The 18,330-nt window shown below is 44.8% G+C and overlaps 1 protein-coding gene across 1 annotated transcript in view; it reads left to right on the plus strand.

Annotated features, from left to right (window-relative positions):
* Positions 1-1,367: 1,367 nt before the first annotated feature.
* The window catches only part of LOC306748945 (glutamate receptor ionotropic, kainate 5-like), a gene marked incomplete at its 3' end in the record, with an annotated part of 52,097 nt that continues 35,134 nt past the window's right edge, over positions 1,368-18,330 (plus strand). Inside the window, 4 exon segments of the mRNA XM_079232177.1 lie at positions 1,368-1,521; positions 11,332-11,496; positions 16,205-16,302; positions 17,930-18,095. Coding sequence (XP_079088303.1) covers positions 1,413-1,521; positions 11,332-11,496; positions 16,205-16,302; positions 17,930-18,095 — 538 coding nt within the window. The 5' untranslated portion in view covers positions 1,368-1,412.

Genomic DNA, 18,330 nt, shown 5'->3' on the forward strand with positions numbered 1-18,330 from the left:
TCACTTTCATCTCTTTTGACTTCTCAAAGAATCCAACGTTTTTTTTCCAGTTTTCAGACTTTATGAGCAAAGAAGGAACTCAAAGGTTTGAAAGAAAGAATGAAACAAACTTTAGTCTCCTTTATTTCGGCTTTCCAGGCGACATTGAGCTTCCTCCATGAGGCTCCGCCTCCACGTCACATGTTTTCCCTCCAACGATCAGTTTGCACTCTGAGACAAAACATTAAAATGCCGAGACGAAGCCGTTGCATGATGGGATTGAACAGAGTTGTATGCCGGTTGTGGGCTCTGCACTACGTGTTATTGATCTGGGAAAACATGCAACACACACACACACACACACACACACACACACACACACACACACACACATAGACAGACACACACAAACACACACACACACACACACACACACACACATAGACAGACACACACACGCTAATGAAAAGAATCTCGCTTCATTCTCTCTAATCTACTTTGGAGATTTGGCCGTTTCGTCACGCTCCCTCACTCGGCCATTTTAAATCTCTCTCCCTCTGCAACATGTGCCGCTCTCTCTCTTCGCCTCTCGCTCTCTTTTCTTTTCAGCGTTCTCCTCTTTCTTTCTTTCTATTCTTCCTCCCTCCGTCTGGCTCTCTTGTCCTTCACTCACATTTAATCTCCCCTCCCTCTCATTTTTACACTTGGTCTCTAATCTGCTCGTCCACATCCACTCTAATCCTGAAACACCTGAACAACAGGAAGAAAAAACCTCAAATCTCTTCTTCTTCTTCTTTGTCGCTCACAGCCGGCGTTGTGTTGCTCTGCAGAGTCTCCGTTGGTTAAACCTCCGTTCAGTCCTGCTCTCTGTCACATTGTGTTTTAATGGCGTCTGATGTCGTTGTTCTCGGTCTCTTTATCTGTCACGTACTTGTATTTCAGTCTGACTGCATACCGTCGACCAGCGTTTGTGTTTGAAACACAAATGAACGCGGTGACAGTGACTCCTGCACTGGTGCGCTGATCACATCCCTGAAATCGCTGACTTGTTGCAAGCTGACAGACTGTAATAAGTTGACGTAGTTTTATTGTGACGTCACCTTTTGGTTTCTGGACCGATGTTTTGAAGCCTGGAGTTCTGCGATTTGTCCGTCGCCATCTTGGATTAAGGTCATCGCCATGTCATTTTTTAAGTGACCATATTTGGAACTCATGTTTACAATGTTTACTGAGAAGTAGAGTCATCGTCTATAGACTTCTATACAACCAGACTTTTGTTGTCTGGCCTCAACAGTAGTATAGAGCATACACATATACGTGTGCACGTACGTGCACGTACATGGCGTCTGTAATGTGGTGGTAATGATCCCTCCTGTCCTGCAGGTGGTGGTGCAGGCAGCCAGCAGACCATTCTCCATGAGGAGCAGTGGAAGATGCCGGCTCTGCCAGCGCTGCTGCTGTCGATTTACGTCGCCGTCCTGCTGCTGACCACGGCGCCGCTCTCCTTCAGCCGGGCCAGCATCCTGTCTGCCGTCCGAATGGGTGAGTACCGCCACCATGACGCGGGTTCGAGTCCCACAATGTCCGTCTGTCTGCGGTAATAAAAAAATGGTTTCAACTTGTTTCTGATAACAAAATGGACTCGCAGGGAAGACCTGCACAGGATGTGAGAGGGTCTGGATTTGATCCTTTGACCCTCCAGGCTGGAGGTTTGTGTGCTGACCAATGCAATACGCAATACCAGCGTTGGTCGACTGGTCGGAGCCCCACTTCGCTCCAAACTGAATTATCTTGATTGGGACCTGCTGGTCTGGACTTGGAGCTTGTTGGTCTTGGACTTGATTGCATGTTATTTGTCTTGATGTGGTTCTTAATTGGGACTTGTTGTGCTCGACTTAAAACTTGATTAGGACTTGCTGGTCTGGACTAGTTAGTCTGGATTTAAAACTTGATTGGGACTTGGTCTTGACTTGGAAACTTTAGGGTTTGACTAAGAACTTGATCCGGACCACTTGGTCTGGATTTAAAACTTGATTGGAGCTCATCGGTCTTGACTTGGGACTCGATGAGGACTTCAGAGCCAAGATTGAGACGTAATAATCGTACGAATCCTGATACCGACCTGACGGCCGGTTCCTCTCCTCCAGGAAGTGGTCGCTGCCAGGAAGCGGTCGCGGTGTCGGTCTCCAAATGTTCTCAAAATTGTCGGATGGAAAAACTTAATTGGAGAAATACATAACGGCAAAGCTCCTGGTGGAAATGTAATTATTTACCCAGAATCCTATTTTCTCCATGAATGAAAACACACACAAACACATTCCCCGTATTAATCCTCTCTCTCTCTCTCTCTCTCTCTCTCTCTCTCTCTCTCTCTCTCTCTCTCTCTCTCTCTCTCTCTCTCTTATCCTCTCATCATGCTCTCTCTCTCTCTCCTTGTCATTTGGTTTCTCATCTCCACCACCACCACCATCTCTTCTTCCTCATTGTTTTGGTTCCATCTCTTCCTCCTCCTCCTCCTCCTCCTCCTCCTCCTCCTCCTCTTCCTCTTGGTTCCATCCCGGGTCGGTCTTGTCTTGCTAACACACAGAGAGAGACTGGATCAGAGCGTCTCGGTTACTTCCCTTTGAGGCCGCACTGCTCTCAGCTGCTTTCAGAGGAAGATTAACTCCAATAGCAACAGGACTTAACGCTGGAAGTCAAAGTGCAGGTCTCTCCTCACAGCAGATACGGTTTTCATCCCTCGTTGCTTTCATCACACGGGGCTCCGGGGCAAAACCGGTGGGCACTTAAATGCGGGCTGCCAAGGCAACCGGTGTGCCTGGTGATGTATAATGGACCACCTTTAACTCCTCCATTAACAACAGCTGACTGCTCACACACACACACACACACACACACACACACACACACACACACACACACACACACACACACACACACACACACACACACACACACACACAGTGTGTCATGTCTGATAAGTGAGTTACAGTGAAAATAACAGAAGTCACATTTGACCTTCAAAATAAAAGCTGCAAGGTGGAACATGGAGGATTAAAGTCTCTCACAATGTATCCATGACGGAAAAATAATAAGTAATACAAATGTCAACACGTTATTTGACCAAAGTTTTAAAAAAGGGCTTTTTTAAAACAAATCCTCAGCTCGAATGTGAACGTTTCCCACTGAATACTTATCTTTAACTGGCCATGTTGGTTTTATAGAACAAAAAAAAGAACAACTTTCAGCAGCAAATTATTCCATTTGGAAGGAGTTGTTTGTCTTTAATAATCTTTTAAAATCTATTTTTTTTTCTATTTATTTCATGTACTAGTTAAAGTAGGAAGAATAAACGCACGACCTGAAGGAGATATTATACAGAAAGGTGGCTGGTTTCTTTAACATTTTGTATTAATTAATTATTTTGACAGGAACATTTCATTTTTGTTTCTTGAGTTGAAGAAGTTGCTTTAAAAGACCAATGAAAAGTCAGAATATCTGTATGTTTTGAATTCAGCCCAAAATGCGTATGTGGCTGCCGTCGGCGTGAACGTTTCCTTTCAGCTGCGTTCCTCTCTCCAGGTGATGGGAAATCTAATTGTGTTCAACTCCCAACACGCTCGGCTATAAACACATTTTCAAGGTTCACTGTTAAAGTGTTTCTGTCGTTCAAGGACTCGGCGTTGAGGGAAACGGTGCCAGCAGCAGAAGCCGGTACAGAGTGTCCCGCCGTGGATGATTTAAAGTCTTCGGGGCGCGTTCGGATGGGATTGGAACACAAACCACACTCCAATTATAGTAGCGGGACGCGCAACAGTCTCCACTTACCCGCCAGAGCAACAACACCCGAGACCCGAGCACAGTCGTGTTTACAGAACGCCGTCGGCACAAAATGTAAAAAGTGTTCCAGCACCTCGTCGTCGTCGGCGTTGTTCTTCAAAACAAAAGCAGAGCAATTAGAAGCCGCACTTCAGAGCGAGCGGCAATCAAAATCACAAAAGCAAGAATGACTCCGCTGCAATTATCAATCACACGAGTCGAATGCGCAGATTAATCTCCGTCACGCCGAGAAGCGACCCAGATGAGGTTTAATTAGAGCGGCTCGGCGTCGGTGTCGCGGGTCTCCGGCCGAGCCGCCGCACCGGCTCACAGGTCAACAGTTCCCCGTACGGCAATTAGTGTTCGCAGAAGCCGTGAAGAAGAAAACAAACAGGAAGTCAGTCTGTGTGTCAGAAGGCATCCGGACGAGTTTGTCATCGGTTCGTCTGAAAGGAAAGGAAAGATAACAGATAAGATATTCTTTGGTTGGACAACGAGTAACGCTGGTTATCTTTTAGATGGCGACGGCGGTCCCAACGCCGGCGCCCTTAAAGTGACACCGCTGCTTCATTGGATACCCGCCATGTGGACGAAGGCTGTGTCCCGTTGGTTCTGTCACGGGACGCTTGGAGAGTGAGGACCCAGATGCAGATGTGTGGCGCGAAAAAGTATATTTACTCACAAAACAAAGCAGGTCTCCGACGGAACGGAACAAAAGGCAGAAGTACGCAGGGGTACGAGCAGGAAACACACAGGAAACACACAGGAAACACACAGGAAACTCACAGGAAACACACAGGAAACTCACAGGAAACATAAGGGAAACAAACAGGAAACAAACAGGAAACACACAGGAAACAAACAGGAAACACACAGGAAACACACAGGAAACTCACAGGAAACAAACAGGAAACAAACAGGAAACAAACAGGAAACACACAGGAAACAAACAGGAAACAAACAGGAAACACACAGGAAACACACAGGAAACAAACAGGAAACACACAGGAAACAAACAGGAAACAAACAGGAAACACACAGGAAACTCACAGGAAACAAACAGGAAACACACAGGAAACAAACAGGAAACACACAGGAAACACACAGGAAACACACAGGAAACACACAGGTAACAAACAGGAAACACACAGGAAACACACAGGAAACACACAGGAAACAAACAGGAAGCTCACAGGAAACAAACAGGAAACACAAAGGAAACATACAGGAAACAAACAGGAAACACAAAGGAAACATACAGGAAACAAACAGGAAACACACAGGAAACAAACAGGAAACTCACAGGAAACTCACAGGAAACACACAGGAAACAAACAGGAAACTCACAGGAAACATACAGGAAACACACAGGAAACATACAGGAAACACACAGGAAACACACAGGAAACAAACAGGAAACAAACAGGAAACTCACAGGAAACACACAGGAAACACACAGGAAACATACAGGAAACTCACAGGCACCGAACAAGCACTCAGTACAACCCGACAAGGGAACAGGAGACACACAGGGTTTAAGTACAAGATGAAACTTTGGGTAATTTGACACAGCAGGAAACAATCAGGGACAAGGCAGACAATCACAGGGGCAAGAAGTGCAGGGGACCAGAGGACACATGAGACAGGACTTCAAAATAAAACAGGAACCCAGAAAAACCTCAGGCTGCTCTCAAAGCGTAACTCATTGTGTGTGTTATCCTTGTAATCTTGGACCAGGAAGTATAAAGACCTCAACACCTCAAACCGAGTTTCCTGTGAAGACGGAAGTTTAACAAGCGGACATCGACATGTGTTGCTGTCAAAAATGGGGAGCCTTTTATATCAGGTCACATGGTACAAACCAAGAAAAAAAAACTGGTATAAATCCCCCAGAAAATGCAAAGCATTGACTTTTAACCTTTGGAAACTAAAAAGAGCATAAAATAAATCATGGAGTGACACCAGTGTGCAGATTCTTCCGACTCCGCCGAGGATTAAATATCAAGTCAAGTGCATAAATGTTGCAGTGACGCATTTAACAATTCAGCAGCGGCGTCCTCGTCCTTCAGCCGCCGCCGGAACTTCCATGAATGATGCCGCCCGGCGCCATCCGTCAGCGTGAAGGAGTCATTAGCGCCCGCTCGTCAGTAAATATCTCCTAACGACAGGCGAGCCGGCGTGTCAGCGCCGAGCGGCGGCAACATTAATCCTTTAACAATGAGCTCAGATGCAACCTTTATTTTCTAATTCTGGGCACGAGTCACTTTTGGAAGTGAAGACGTCATTTATTTTTATGTGAAAAGGCAAAAAAAATATCTCATTTTGGATAAAAACGGAAGGACGGAAACCTCACAGGACAAACCAGTGAATACATTACGAGGTGAAGAAAGGAAGAGGAGAGAACTGAGAGAAGAGGAGAAACCAGAGTAAACAAACCCTCCATCAGCCTGGAGCTTTATTCTGAAGGATCTTTGCCTCTATTGAGAAAAGCAGCAACTTCGTTACCAACAGCCTGCAGCTTCACTGTATTATCTCTTCTAAATGAGTCTCACACTACAGCTGCAGGCGCTCGTCTCTGGCATGAATGTTTTACTGTGTGGGATTAAAGCAGCTGCTGTCACGTGACTGGACCGACCAATCAGAGAGCGGGACACTGAGGAGGACCGGGAAGGGAACGTTGTGGCAGAACCTTCCCTCCCATTTGTGTACGTATTTCAAGAAATAAAGACGATCCAACACGATCACATGAATGTCTGTACAGCTCTAATAGCGGCGGTCGATTGGCTTAAACCAGAAGGTTGGCGGTTCGATCCCCAGCTGCTGCTGTCCTCACGTCGAAGTGTCCTTGAGGGAAACACTGAATGCATATGCATTATAATATAAACATGCATTATAATATAAACATGCATGTATATAAACCTGCATTATAATATAAACATGCATTATAATATAAACATGCATGCATATAAAATGTCATGCATGTAAAACGTCATGTACATAAACCTGCATGTATAAAAGCATTGAAATGAAGTTTAAAGTTTGACTTTAGTTTAGTTAAATATAATATTTCAGCCACATCGACCCGGACCCCTGAACACAGATCCATATTTCATGTGAGACTGAACCGTAAACGCATAACAGGAAGAAGACATGAGAGATGTGAGCCTTTCTACTCGTGGACATGGACACACTCACTCTGCCTGTGAGAGGACAGCGGCCCCCAGAGGGTTCTGTGATCTCGACCCCCCACCATCGATGTGTTGTTTCCAGTCTCGTCTCCATGAACACGTCGATCGTCTCCCCCCAGAGTCCAGACTTCGACCTCGTATCAAAGCCTCAGAAGCATGAAGCTCAGAGGAAAGTGACGAGAAGCCCAGTTGGTCCATTAGTTCCTGCTGTTGCCCACACGGCCTGCGGGGGCAGCGCAGCGTCCATGAAGGAGGCTATGGGGTCGAATCTCAACAGAAAACACAGCGGCGGCTCTACATGAACACAAGGAGACATTCCTGCATCGGGGTGGAAACGGAGTTGATACGGCATAATGTGATATTACATCCTGGAGCTGGAGAACAGGAAACGGCTCCATCGGCTCGTCAGCGCCAACTAATGAAGACTCGTAGAACTGAATACTGCAGCGCTGCATATTCATAATAAAAACGGACAAAACAATGGCACACAAATTGTCAAAGATAATATACCCAAAGGTACATACCCAGGTTTATGTGCATGTGGTCTCCTTTGAGAGGTTTTAAGCGTATTTCCATTCCAGAGTAAATGGAAATGCAATAAAGGATGAAAAATATATATTGGCAATTATCACCGTAAAAAAGATCATATGGATAACGATGCAACTGAATATCTTCTTCTCGTCTTTACGACAACTGGGACGATACAAATGATGAAGAATACACAACAACAAAAAACAACATTCATGATACAGTGTGAAAAGAAGAGTCTTCATCTTTATCTCCCCTCTCATCTTCATCCTCCTCATCCTCCTCATCCTCTTCATCCCCCTCTGGGAGCTGAGTTCTTCCTCTCCGTCCGTCTTTTTGCAAAATCGAAGGCGACATCACAGTTTTGCTACAAGGGATTTTTTGTCTCGTACTCCTCTGCCTTTTAGAGATAAATGTCTTCATACACATGATATATAATAAAATATATAAGATATATAATAAATACTTGAGACACCAGGAAGTGTTTCCACAGCGTGGACACACGGCTCTGAGCAGCGTTTGTAGTGTGAAGACGCAGTGAGACGAAACCCTTTTATGACTTGCACCCACTGCTTTATGTGTAAAACACACACACACACACACACACACACACACACACACACACACACACGCCGACTCTCTTCATCTTCAGGCCGGTTTCGTGCGTTTGGAGCTCGTCGTGGTGAAATGTTGCGTGACAGTGAAACTCGTTACCCGGAGAGGTTGAGAGGAGATATTTGTTTCTACATATAATCCTGTGGCGCTAACGTTAGCAGAGTGCGTTAGCGCCGCTCAATTAATTGATCCGTTCTAAATTCTCTGATTCCAGCTATTTAAATGTAAAAGACAGTAAACTGAGGTCGTCCTCTGAGACCAAAGCAATCAATTAATCAAGAAAATAATTGACAGATTAATCAGCAATGAAAAGAGTTGGAGTCCTACTTCTATGCTACGTTAGCTATGTTAGCTACATTAGCTACACTAATGTCTACACATGCTGCTTTTGCTCTGTAATGATCGTAACAGTGAATAAAGACCTCCCTTCTCCCCAGATGTCACAACCAGAGAGTGTTCCTTCAGGGAGTGCGGTTACTGACAGTGTGGGCTCCATGGTAAAAGGGGGCGGGGCGGGAAGGATTCCTGTCACCTGACGCAGGATGCCGCACGCCCCGATGTCAAAGTCCTGACAAGAACATCTCTTTCCTGCGCGAAATGTAAAGAACTAATCTCGACAGCGTATTGGGGGGAAACCATTTAGCTCTGTCGTAATGTAACGCGTCGCCCCGAGGGAAGACTCCCGGGTCTGGAACACTCGTCCTCAGGCGTCCGACGCCACGTCCTCGTGTTCCCGTGTAGTCGCAGAGCAACGTGAACATCCGTCTCTCTCTCTCTCTCTCTCTCTCTCTCTCTCTCTCTCTCACACAACAGTCCCTTTTTTTTTTGAGGAAGGACACGATAAATTGCCTCCTAGCTTGCCCCGAGAGGCTTTAATTATTTAGGACGCACAAATCAACATGCAGAACAAACCCCGCTCTGCTTGTTACTGAGGCAGCAGCACATTCACTTTGATTTCCTCCTGGTTGAGCGGGGCCTCTCGGCTTTGTGTCCGCCCAAAGACGGGAGTCGTTATGGATGCGTTGCACCGAGAATACGATCCATCCTCAGGCTCCTAATCAAGTCCTGAGCGTCTCCGTCTGTGTTTAAACAAGAGAGCCTCTCATCTGCAGCCGTGAACTCTGTTTACCTGCCGGTCCACCGAGCTGATCGCTGATCCCAGGCAGACGGAGAGGCTGCTGTCGTTCACAGGTGTGACGTCTTCAGTGTGCAAAGCAGGAGAAACCACACGGCAGGTGTTGCTGCGCTCTAAAGCGGCGGGAATAGAAACGATGACGAGTGGGTTTCATGCTGCAGCTGCTTGAACGCTGCGCTCGGCTTCCTGTTTTAAGTCCAAGGACGAGCGTCTATTTCTGGGACGAGCATCCGGCTACAGGTGATGTTCTCTCACCTGGCGGGCGGCCAATCACTGGTGTCCCATTTGAAGAACTTTCGATTGAGTCTGTTGTAGTGTCTCGTGTCAACAAAGCACTTATTTTCCTTCCCGAGTGTTTTTTGTTTGTTGATGAAGTGTTTAGAGCTGAGACGTGACACGTCTCCTAGAGCTGAGGTTATTATTACTAATCTGACACAACACCTGGAGTTGGCATGTGTTCCGGTGCGCTGCAGCGTTTCCATTCTTCAAAGCGACGGTGCGTTGAGGGGCATCTGTTTGCAGGAATGCAATGTTTTGTTGGTAACTATGTTTCTACTGTTTTCCCTGTGTGCGTCTGCGTGTGTTGGTCGTCTGTGGACAGATGTTGTCACCGCGGCAAAGTCAAAACTTAGAAAAAATATGTTTACAAAAAAATACCCACTGGGCCTTAAAATGAGCCCTGAAAAGAGAGGACATTAAAGGGAGGACCTTAAAGAGAGGATGATAAAGAGAGGACCTTAAAGAGAGGATGATAAAGAGAGGACCTAAAAGAGAGGACGGTAAAGAGAGGATGATAAAGAGAGGACCTTAAAGAGAGGACCTTCAAGAGAGGACCTTCAAGAGAGGACGGTAAAGAGAGGACGGTAAAGAGAGGACCTTAAAGAGAGGACCTTAAAGAGAGGACCTTAAAGAGAGGATGATAAAGAGAGGACCTTAAAGAGAGGGTGATAAAGAGAGGACCTTAAAGAGAGGATGATAAAGAGAGGACCTTAAAGAGAGGATGATAAAGAGAGGACCTTAAAGAGAGGACCTTAAAGAGAGGATGATAAAGAGAGGACCTTAAAGAGAGGGTGATAAAGAGAGGACCTTAAAGAGAGGATGATAAAGAGAGGACCTTAAAGAGAGGATGATAAAGAGAGGACCTTAAAGAGAGGACGGTAAAGAGAGGACCTTAAAGAGAGGATGATGAAGAGAGGATGATGAAGAGAGGACCTTAAAGAGAGGATGATAAAGAGAGGACCTTAAAGAGAGGATGATGAAGAGAGGACCTTAAAGAGAGGATGATAAAGAGAGGACCTTAAAGAGAGGATGATAAAGAGAGGACCTTAAAGAGAGGATGATAAAGAGAGGATGATAAAGAGAGGACCTTAAAGAGAGGACGGTAAAGAGAGGACCTTAAAGAGAGGATGATGAAGAGAGGACCTTAAAGAGAGGATGATAAAGAGAGGACCTTAAAGAGAGGATGATAAAGAGAGGATGATAAAGAGAGGACCTTAAAGAGAGGACGTTTGTAGGACAAGTGCATGTCTTTGGGATGAGGAGATAAATATAAATATCCCTCTGCTGTCAAACTATTGAAGCCGGAGGGATAAACTTCCTCAGCAGCAGACAAAAGTGTGAAGTGTGTTGAATGCAAAGCTCCTCTAGCGACAACAACAACAGCTGTAAATAACTCTGGAAAGTATGGCAGATATGACAAAGAGAATATTTGAAAGCATTCTTTAGTATTTGGTTGGTAAACTTGTGTTGAAACAGTGAAATGACTCATAGTGGATTAAAACCAAGTATTTATACATTAATACTGGAGGGAAAGCACTAACTACACATTGCGCTTTTGTGCTGAAAATCTTTGAATTTGAAGAGATTGTTTTTCCTGAAGTAATGACATATTTCATTAGTTAATGCTAGTTTTTTTGAACACCTGTGAATATGATTTTATTATGTCATGAAAATCATTTAAAATCAAACCTTTTCTTGGATCTCATGTCACGTCCACCTGAAGCTAAACCCGTTCTTCTATTCTCTGCCTTCACCTCTCTCTCTCTCTCTCTCTCTCTCTCCCTCCAGCGGCCATTTTGGATGACCAGTCGTCGTGCGGCCGTGGCGAGCGTCTGGCGCTGGCTCTGGCGAGGGAGAACATCAACAGCCTGATGGAGGGCTCGTCCCGAGCGAGGGTGGAGGTGGACGTCTACGAGCTGCGGAAGGACTCCCACTACGACACCACTGACACCAGTAAGTGGCCGTCCTCTTCTTCCTTATCTTCTTCCTCCTCCTCATCCACCTGAAGGCGTGGTAGTACAGGTCCTTTCGTGTCACTTCTGAATGCAAAAAAACAAGATGGCAACCAGCAACCAGGACGCTACTGTCTCTTCAAAAACACGTCAGCAACCAGAACGCTACTGTCTCTTTAAAAACACACCAGCAACCAGAACACTACTGTCTCTTTAAAAACACACCAGCAACCAGAACGCTACTGTCTCTTTAAAAACACACCAGCAACCAGAACGCTACTGTCTCTTTAAAAACACGGCAGCAACCAGAACGCTACTGTCTCTTTAAAAACACGGCAGCAACCAGAATGTTACTGTGTCTTTAAAAACACGTCAGCAACCAGAACGCTACTGTCTCTTTAAAAACACACCAGCAACCAGAACACTACTGTCTCTTTAAAAACACGGCAGCAACCAGAACGCTACTGTCTCTTTAAAAACACACCAGCAACCAGAACGCTACTGTCTCTTTAAAAACACACCAGCAACCAGAACGCTACTGTCTCTTTAAAAACACGGCAGCAACCAGAACGCTACTGTCTCTTTAAAAACACGGCAGCAACCAGAATGTTACTGTGTCTTTAAAAACACGTCAGCAACCAGAACGCCACTGTCTCTTTAAAAACACACCAGCAACCAGAACACTACTGTCTCTTTAAAAACACGGCAGCAACCAGAACGCTACTGTCTCTTTAAAAACACACCAGCAACCAGAACGCTACTGTCTCTTTAAAAACACACCAGCAACCAGAACGCTACTGTCTCTTTAAAAACACGGCAGCAACCAGAACGCTACTGTCTCTTTAAAAACACGGCAGCAACCAGAATGTTACTGTGTCTTTAAAAACACGTCAGCAACCAGAACGCTACTGTCTCTTTAAAAACACACCAGCAACCAGAACACTACTGTCTCTTTAAAAACACACCAGCAACCAGAACGCTACTGTCTCTTTAAAAACACACCAGCAACCAGAACGCTACTGTCTCTTTAAAAACACACCAGCAACCAGAACGCTACTGTCTCTTTAAAAACACGGCAGCAACCAGAACGTTACTGTGTCTTTAAAAACACGGCAGCAACCAGAACGCTACTGTCTCTTTAAAAACACGGCAGCAACCAGAACGCTACTGTCTCTTTAAAAACACGGCAGCAACCAGAACGCTACTGTCTCTTTAAAAACCGGAGGACGAGGAGAAGAAGTGACATTATGTGCCAAAAATATCCACATCGCCCTTTGCTGCTGATGAATTGAAAAATATTTATATCGGCCACGTGCCTTAAACTGTCAGACACAGTTTCAACTTTGAATTGGTTGCCCCCGAATATATATATATATATATATATATATATATATACATATATATATATATATATATATATATATTATATTATATTTGTTATTAAAGATGCTTTTCTGCCTCTTTAGATCATAAAGTTCTACTTTTAATCAATCAACTAACTTGTTCAATCAGATTTTATGGTTGTTTTGAACCTTTCATACAGGTCATTAAAACTGAAAATACTAAAACAATTCAGCAATTTAACATTTTGACAATTTGGGAGCAATGCGTGCGAGACAATAATGAAAAAGAAAAGTAGTAAAACTGTTAACTGTAATAAAAACTAGATTAATGAATACATTTAAATTATACAATTTCAAAGCCATAAAGTAATACAATTACGCTAAAAAGATTTAAAAAAAAGGTGAATCTTAAAGGCAGTATTTAATGCTTAGTCTTTCTGCTCGAGCAGACCGAAGGTTAGGAGTACGGCGTGTTATATATGCAGCGTGTTATATATGCAGCGTGTTATATCGGCAGCGTGTTATACATGCAGCGTGTTGTATATGCAGCGTGTTATATATGCAGCGTGTTATACATGCAGCGTGTTACACATGCAGCGTGTTACACATGTAGCGTGTTATGTATGCAGCGTGTTACACATGTAGCGTGTTATATAAGCAGTGTGTTATGCATGTAGCGTGTTACACATGCAGCGTGTTATACATGCAGCGTGTTATACCTGTAGCGTGTTGCACATGCAGCGTGTTGTATATGTAGCATGTTACACATGTAGCATGTTATATATGCAGCGTGTTACACACTCAGCGTGTTACATATGCAGCGTGTTACACATGTAGTGTGTTACACATGCAGTGTGTTACATATGTAGCGTGTTATATATGCAGCGTGTTACACACTCAGCGTGCTACACATGTAGCGTGTTACACATGCAGCGTGTTACACATGTAGCGTGTTATACATGCAGCCTGTTACACATGTAGCGTGTTATACATGCAGCCTGTTATACATGCAGCATGTTATACATGGAGCATATTATACATGTAGCATGTTATCTATGCAACGTGTTACACTCAGCGTGTTACACATGTAACGTTTTATGCATGCAGCATGTTATACATGCAGTGTGTTACACATGCAGCGGGTTATACATGCAGCGTGTTATACATGCAGCATATTATACATGCAGCATGTTATACATGCAGTGTGTTACACATGTAACGTTTTATACATGCAGCGTGTTATACATGCAGTGTGTTACACATGCAGCGTGTTATACATGTAACGTGTTATACATGCAGCATGTTGTACATGCACCGTGTTACACATGTAACGTGTTATACATGCAGTGTTACACACTCAGCATGTTACACATGTAGCGTGTTATACATGCAGCGTCTTACACATGTAGCGTGTTACATATGCAGCGTGATACACATGTAGCGTGTTATACATGCAGCCTGTTACACATGTAGCATGTTATACATGCAGCGTGTTATACATGCAGCATGTTATACATGTAGCATATTATACATGTGGCATGTTATCTATGCAACGTGTTACACTCAGCGTGTTACACATGTAACGTTTTATGCATGCAGCATGTTATACATGCAGTGTGTTACACATGCAGCGGGTTATACATGCAGCGTGTTATACATGCAGCATGTTATACATGCAGTGTGTTACACATGTAACGTTTTATACATGCAGTGTGTTACACATGCAGCGTGTTATACATGTAACGTGTTATACATACAGCATGTTATACATGCACCGTGTTACACATGTAACGTGTTATACATGCACCGTGTTACACATGTAACGTGTTATACATGCAGTGTGTTACACATGCAGCGTGTTACACATGCAGCGTGTTATACATGCAGCGTGTTACACATGCAGCGTGTTACACATGCAGCGTGTTATACACTCAATGTGTTACACATGTAACGTGTTATACATGCAGTGTGTTACACATGCAGCGTGTTACACATGCAGCGTGTTATACATGCAGTGTGTTATACATGCAGCGTGTTACACATGCAGCGTGTTATACACTCAATGTGTTGCACATGCAGCGTGTTACACACTCAATGTGTTATACATGCAGCGTGTTATACATGCAGCGTGTTACACACTCAGCGTGTTACACACTCAGTGTGCGCGGTGGCGTGCAGCGAGGTCATCGTGACCGGAGAGCTCGCTGCGTTCTGCACGATCAGCTGCTGCTCTGGATGTTTATTGATTACCAACTGCCGGCAGCGCAAAAAAGAGACTTCCCGACGGAGAGGCAGTTAATGTTTTCTGTCAGAGCAGCGCAACACACACACACACACACACACACACACACACACACACACACACAGTCGGCTCACCATGTACAGTACAGCCGGTGTGCAGCTCCAGAATAAAAACGTTTGTACAGAAACAGATTAATGTGCATTTTTCTTCTTTATGTTTTAAATCCTGAAACCTGATTATAAAGAAACAACGTTGTCTTTCAGTTCTTGCATATTTATTCGACGCCGTTTCCTCTTGTCTCCTACATGCTGAGTGAGAGTATCTCGTGTTTCCTTCAGAGAGACGATGAAAAGCTCATAATTATCTCCTCCTCGCGTAATAAAACCAACGGTGCGCGTGGCAGCTGTTATCGGTGTCCTCTGATGACGGCTCAAAGCTGCCAGAAGCGAGACGAGAGGCTCAGGTTAGAAGACAAGAGGCTGATACATTCAAAGAATGTACCTTTTGTTTATAACTATTATAAAAGCTACACAGATAAACGATGCCACAAGATCTCTTACTTCTGATTGGCTGAGGTGATTGGAGGTCGATTGCAGAATGACCTAGAAATAAAACACCTGCATGAAGCTCCATGAACACATGTTTCACCTTAAAGTGCCTACATGCTCTATTAATATAGTAACAATGTATCACATGACATCAGAGTGTTGATAACAATGTATCACATGACAACAGAGTGTTTATAACAATGTATCACATGACATCAGAGTGTTGATAACAATGTATCACATGACATCAGAGTGTTCATAACAATGTATCACATGACAACAGAGTGTTTATAACAATGTATCACATGACATCAGAGTGTTGATAACAATGTATCACATGACATCGCTGTCTTGTGGAGCTCCTCTTAGTTTCCCTTCATTGTTTAAATCGATATCCCGTGTCTCATAGAGATGTTTTCAGAATACAATCTGTAATAACTCCGTTCCCATGGAGGTGGAGACCAAAGACAGAGCTAGAAGACAGAGAGACAACAGTCTCATGAATCTTCCAGTTGTTTTTGTTGTTTGCAGCTTTAACTTCTAACACATTTCTTCTTCTGCTATTTTCTCTCTCAGTGTGTCAGATCCTGCCAAAGGGCGTGGTCTCCGTGATTGGCCCCGCCTCCAGCCCCGCCTCCGGCTCCACCATCAGTCACATCTGTGGGGAGAAAGAGGTGAGTGTTGCAGCCATCTCTCCGGCTTTAGAGGGTTTAACCCGAATGAGTCTTCCTCCTCCTTCCTCATCCTCACATCCTCTCAGCCGACAGGTCGCTGGTGTTGGATTCTCTGCCTGGATTTAAATATAAGCTCCGCTATCAGAGCGGCTGAGCTAATTACAGTTTAGCGTGTTAAACCTCTGCAGGTCTGAGCTCAGGTTGAATCACTGCATTGACACTCTGATATTAATGTGTGAGGCTCTCAGATCCTCACTGCTCACTCACTGCTGGAGGCAAGGCAGCATAAACAATTTGGTGTATTCATAATAATTGCAATAATTCGACAGGCTTATTGCCACAGATACTGGATTTACGCTTTAATTCCCTTTTTTGTGAGGAAGTTCCAGCTGCATGAAAAAAAAAAAAAAAAAAAAACAGAAAAAGCAAACAAAAAAGAATTTAAAAGAACGTAAAAATGTGACATGAAAAAACAGAAAGTGACAGCAAATTCCATCCGCTGATTAAATTAACAGTCATTCAGTATTTAAATAGTCTAATACATATTTTATGCTTATTCAATAATCTAGTTGTACATTTATGGATTTCTGTCTAGATCTTAAGGGACTTTCAAATAAACAAGTTACACAAAAATACCAAAAACAGAAATGTTTCAGAAACGTTCCTCAATGTTTTTGGGTCCCCTCTTTATTTCCCCCAGCAGGACATGCTCGCTCCCCAGAGGATGAACCTCTTCATTCGGTCACGTTCCTCCTGTTAAATAAAACATGTTGTTATTATTACATTTCCTTTCTTCTTTCATGTCGAGGTGAACTCTTCCTCTGATATCTCTTCCATCGCTTCGCTCAGAAAGTGAACAAAGAGTTTTCTGTTCTGGACGTTCCTCTGAACCCTGAAAGAGACTTCCTGTCCTTTCTGCTTCTCTCACTTTCTTCTTGTTTCCGTTTCACTTTTCATTTCATTTCCTCGTCTTCTGATTTTTGTTCCATTCTTTTCCTTTTATTTAATTTATTTATTTTCATTTGTGTCTCGCTCCAACGAGACGATGAGTCCGAAGGAGATCTGGCATTTCAATTATGCTTCCTCCTCCTCCTCCTCCTCCTCCTCCTCCTCCTCCTCCTCTTCCTCCTCCTCCTCCTCCTCCTCCTCCTCTTCCACCACCTCATCCTCCTCCTCCTCCTTCCCCTCCTCCTCCTCTTCCACCACCTCATCCTCCTCCTCCTCCTCCCCCTCCTCCTTCTCCTCCACCTCCTCCTCCTCCTCCTCCTCCTCTTCCTCCTCCTCCTCCCCCTCCTCATCCTCCTCCCCCTCCTCCTCCACCTCCTCCTCCTCCTCCTCATCATCCTCCTCCTCCTCCTCTTCCACCTCCTCCTCATCATCCTCCTCCTCCTCCTCCTCCTCCTCTTTCTCCTCATCCTCCTCCTCCTCCTCTTCCACCTCCTCATCCTCCTCCTCCTCCTCTTCCACCTCCTCCTCCCCCTCCTCCTCCCCCTCCCCCTCCACCTCCTCCTCCTCCTCCTCCTCTTCCACCTCTTCCTCCTCCTCCTCCTCCTCCTCCTCCTCCTCCTCCTCCTCCTCCTCCTCTTCCACCTCCCCCTCCTCCTCCTCCTCCTCCTCCCCCCCTCAGATCCCTCACGTGAAGATCGGCCCGGAGGAAACCCCGAAGCTGCCGTACCTGCGCTTCGCCTCCGTGACGCTTTACCCGAGCAACGAGGACCTGAGCCTCGCCGTGGGATCCATCCTGCACTCCCTGGGCGACCCGACGGCCAGCCTGGTGTGCGCCAAGGCCGAGTGTGAGTGGTGTGTGTGTGTGTGTGTGTGTGTGTGTGTGTGTGTGTGTGTGTGTGTGTGTGTGTGTGTGTGTGTGTGTGTGTGTGTGTGTGTCCTTTGTATTTCCAGCTTCAAGGCTAAGAACATTTGACAAAGTTGAGCTCACTATTCACAGCAGTTAATTTTCCTTTTCCTTTCCTCTCCTTTCTTTTCCTTTCCTCTCCTTTCTTTTCCTTTCCTTTCTTTTCCTTTCCTTTC

The sequence above is a fragment of the Taurulus bubalis genome (genome assembly GCF_910589615.1).
Source record: "Taurulus bubalis genome assembly, chromosome: 16".
NCBI lineage: Eukaryota > Metazoa > Chordata > Actinopteri > Perciformes > Cottidae > Taurulus > Taurulus bubalis.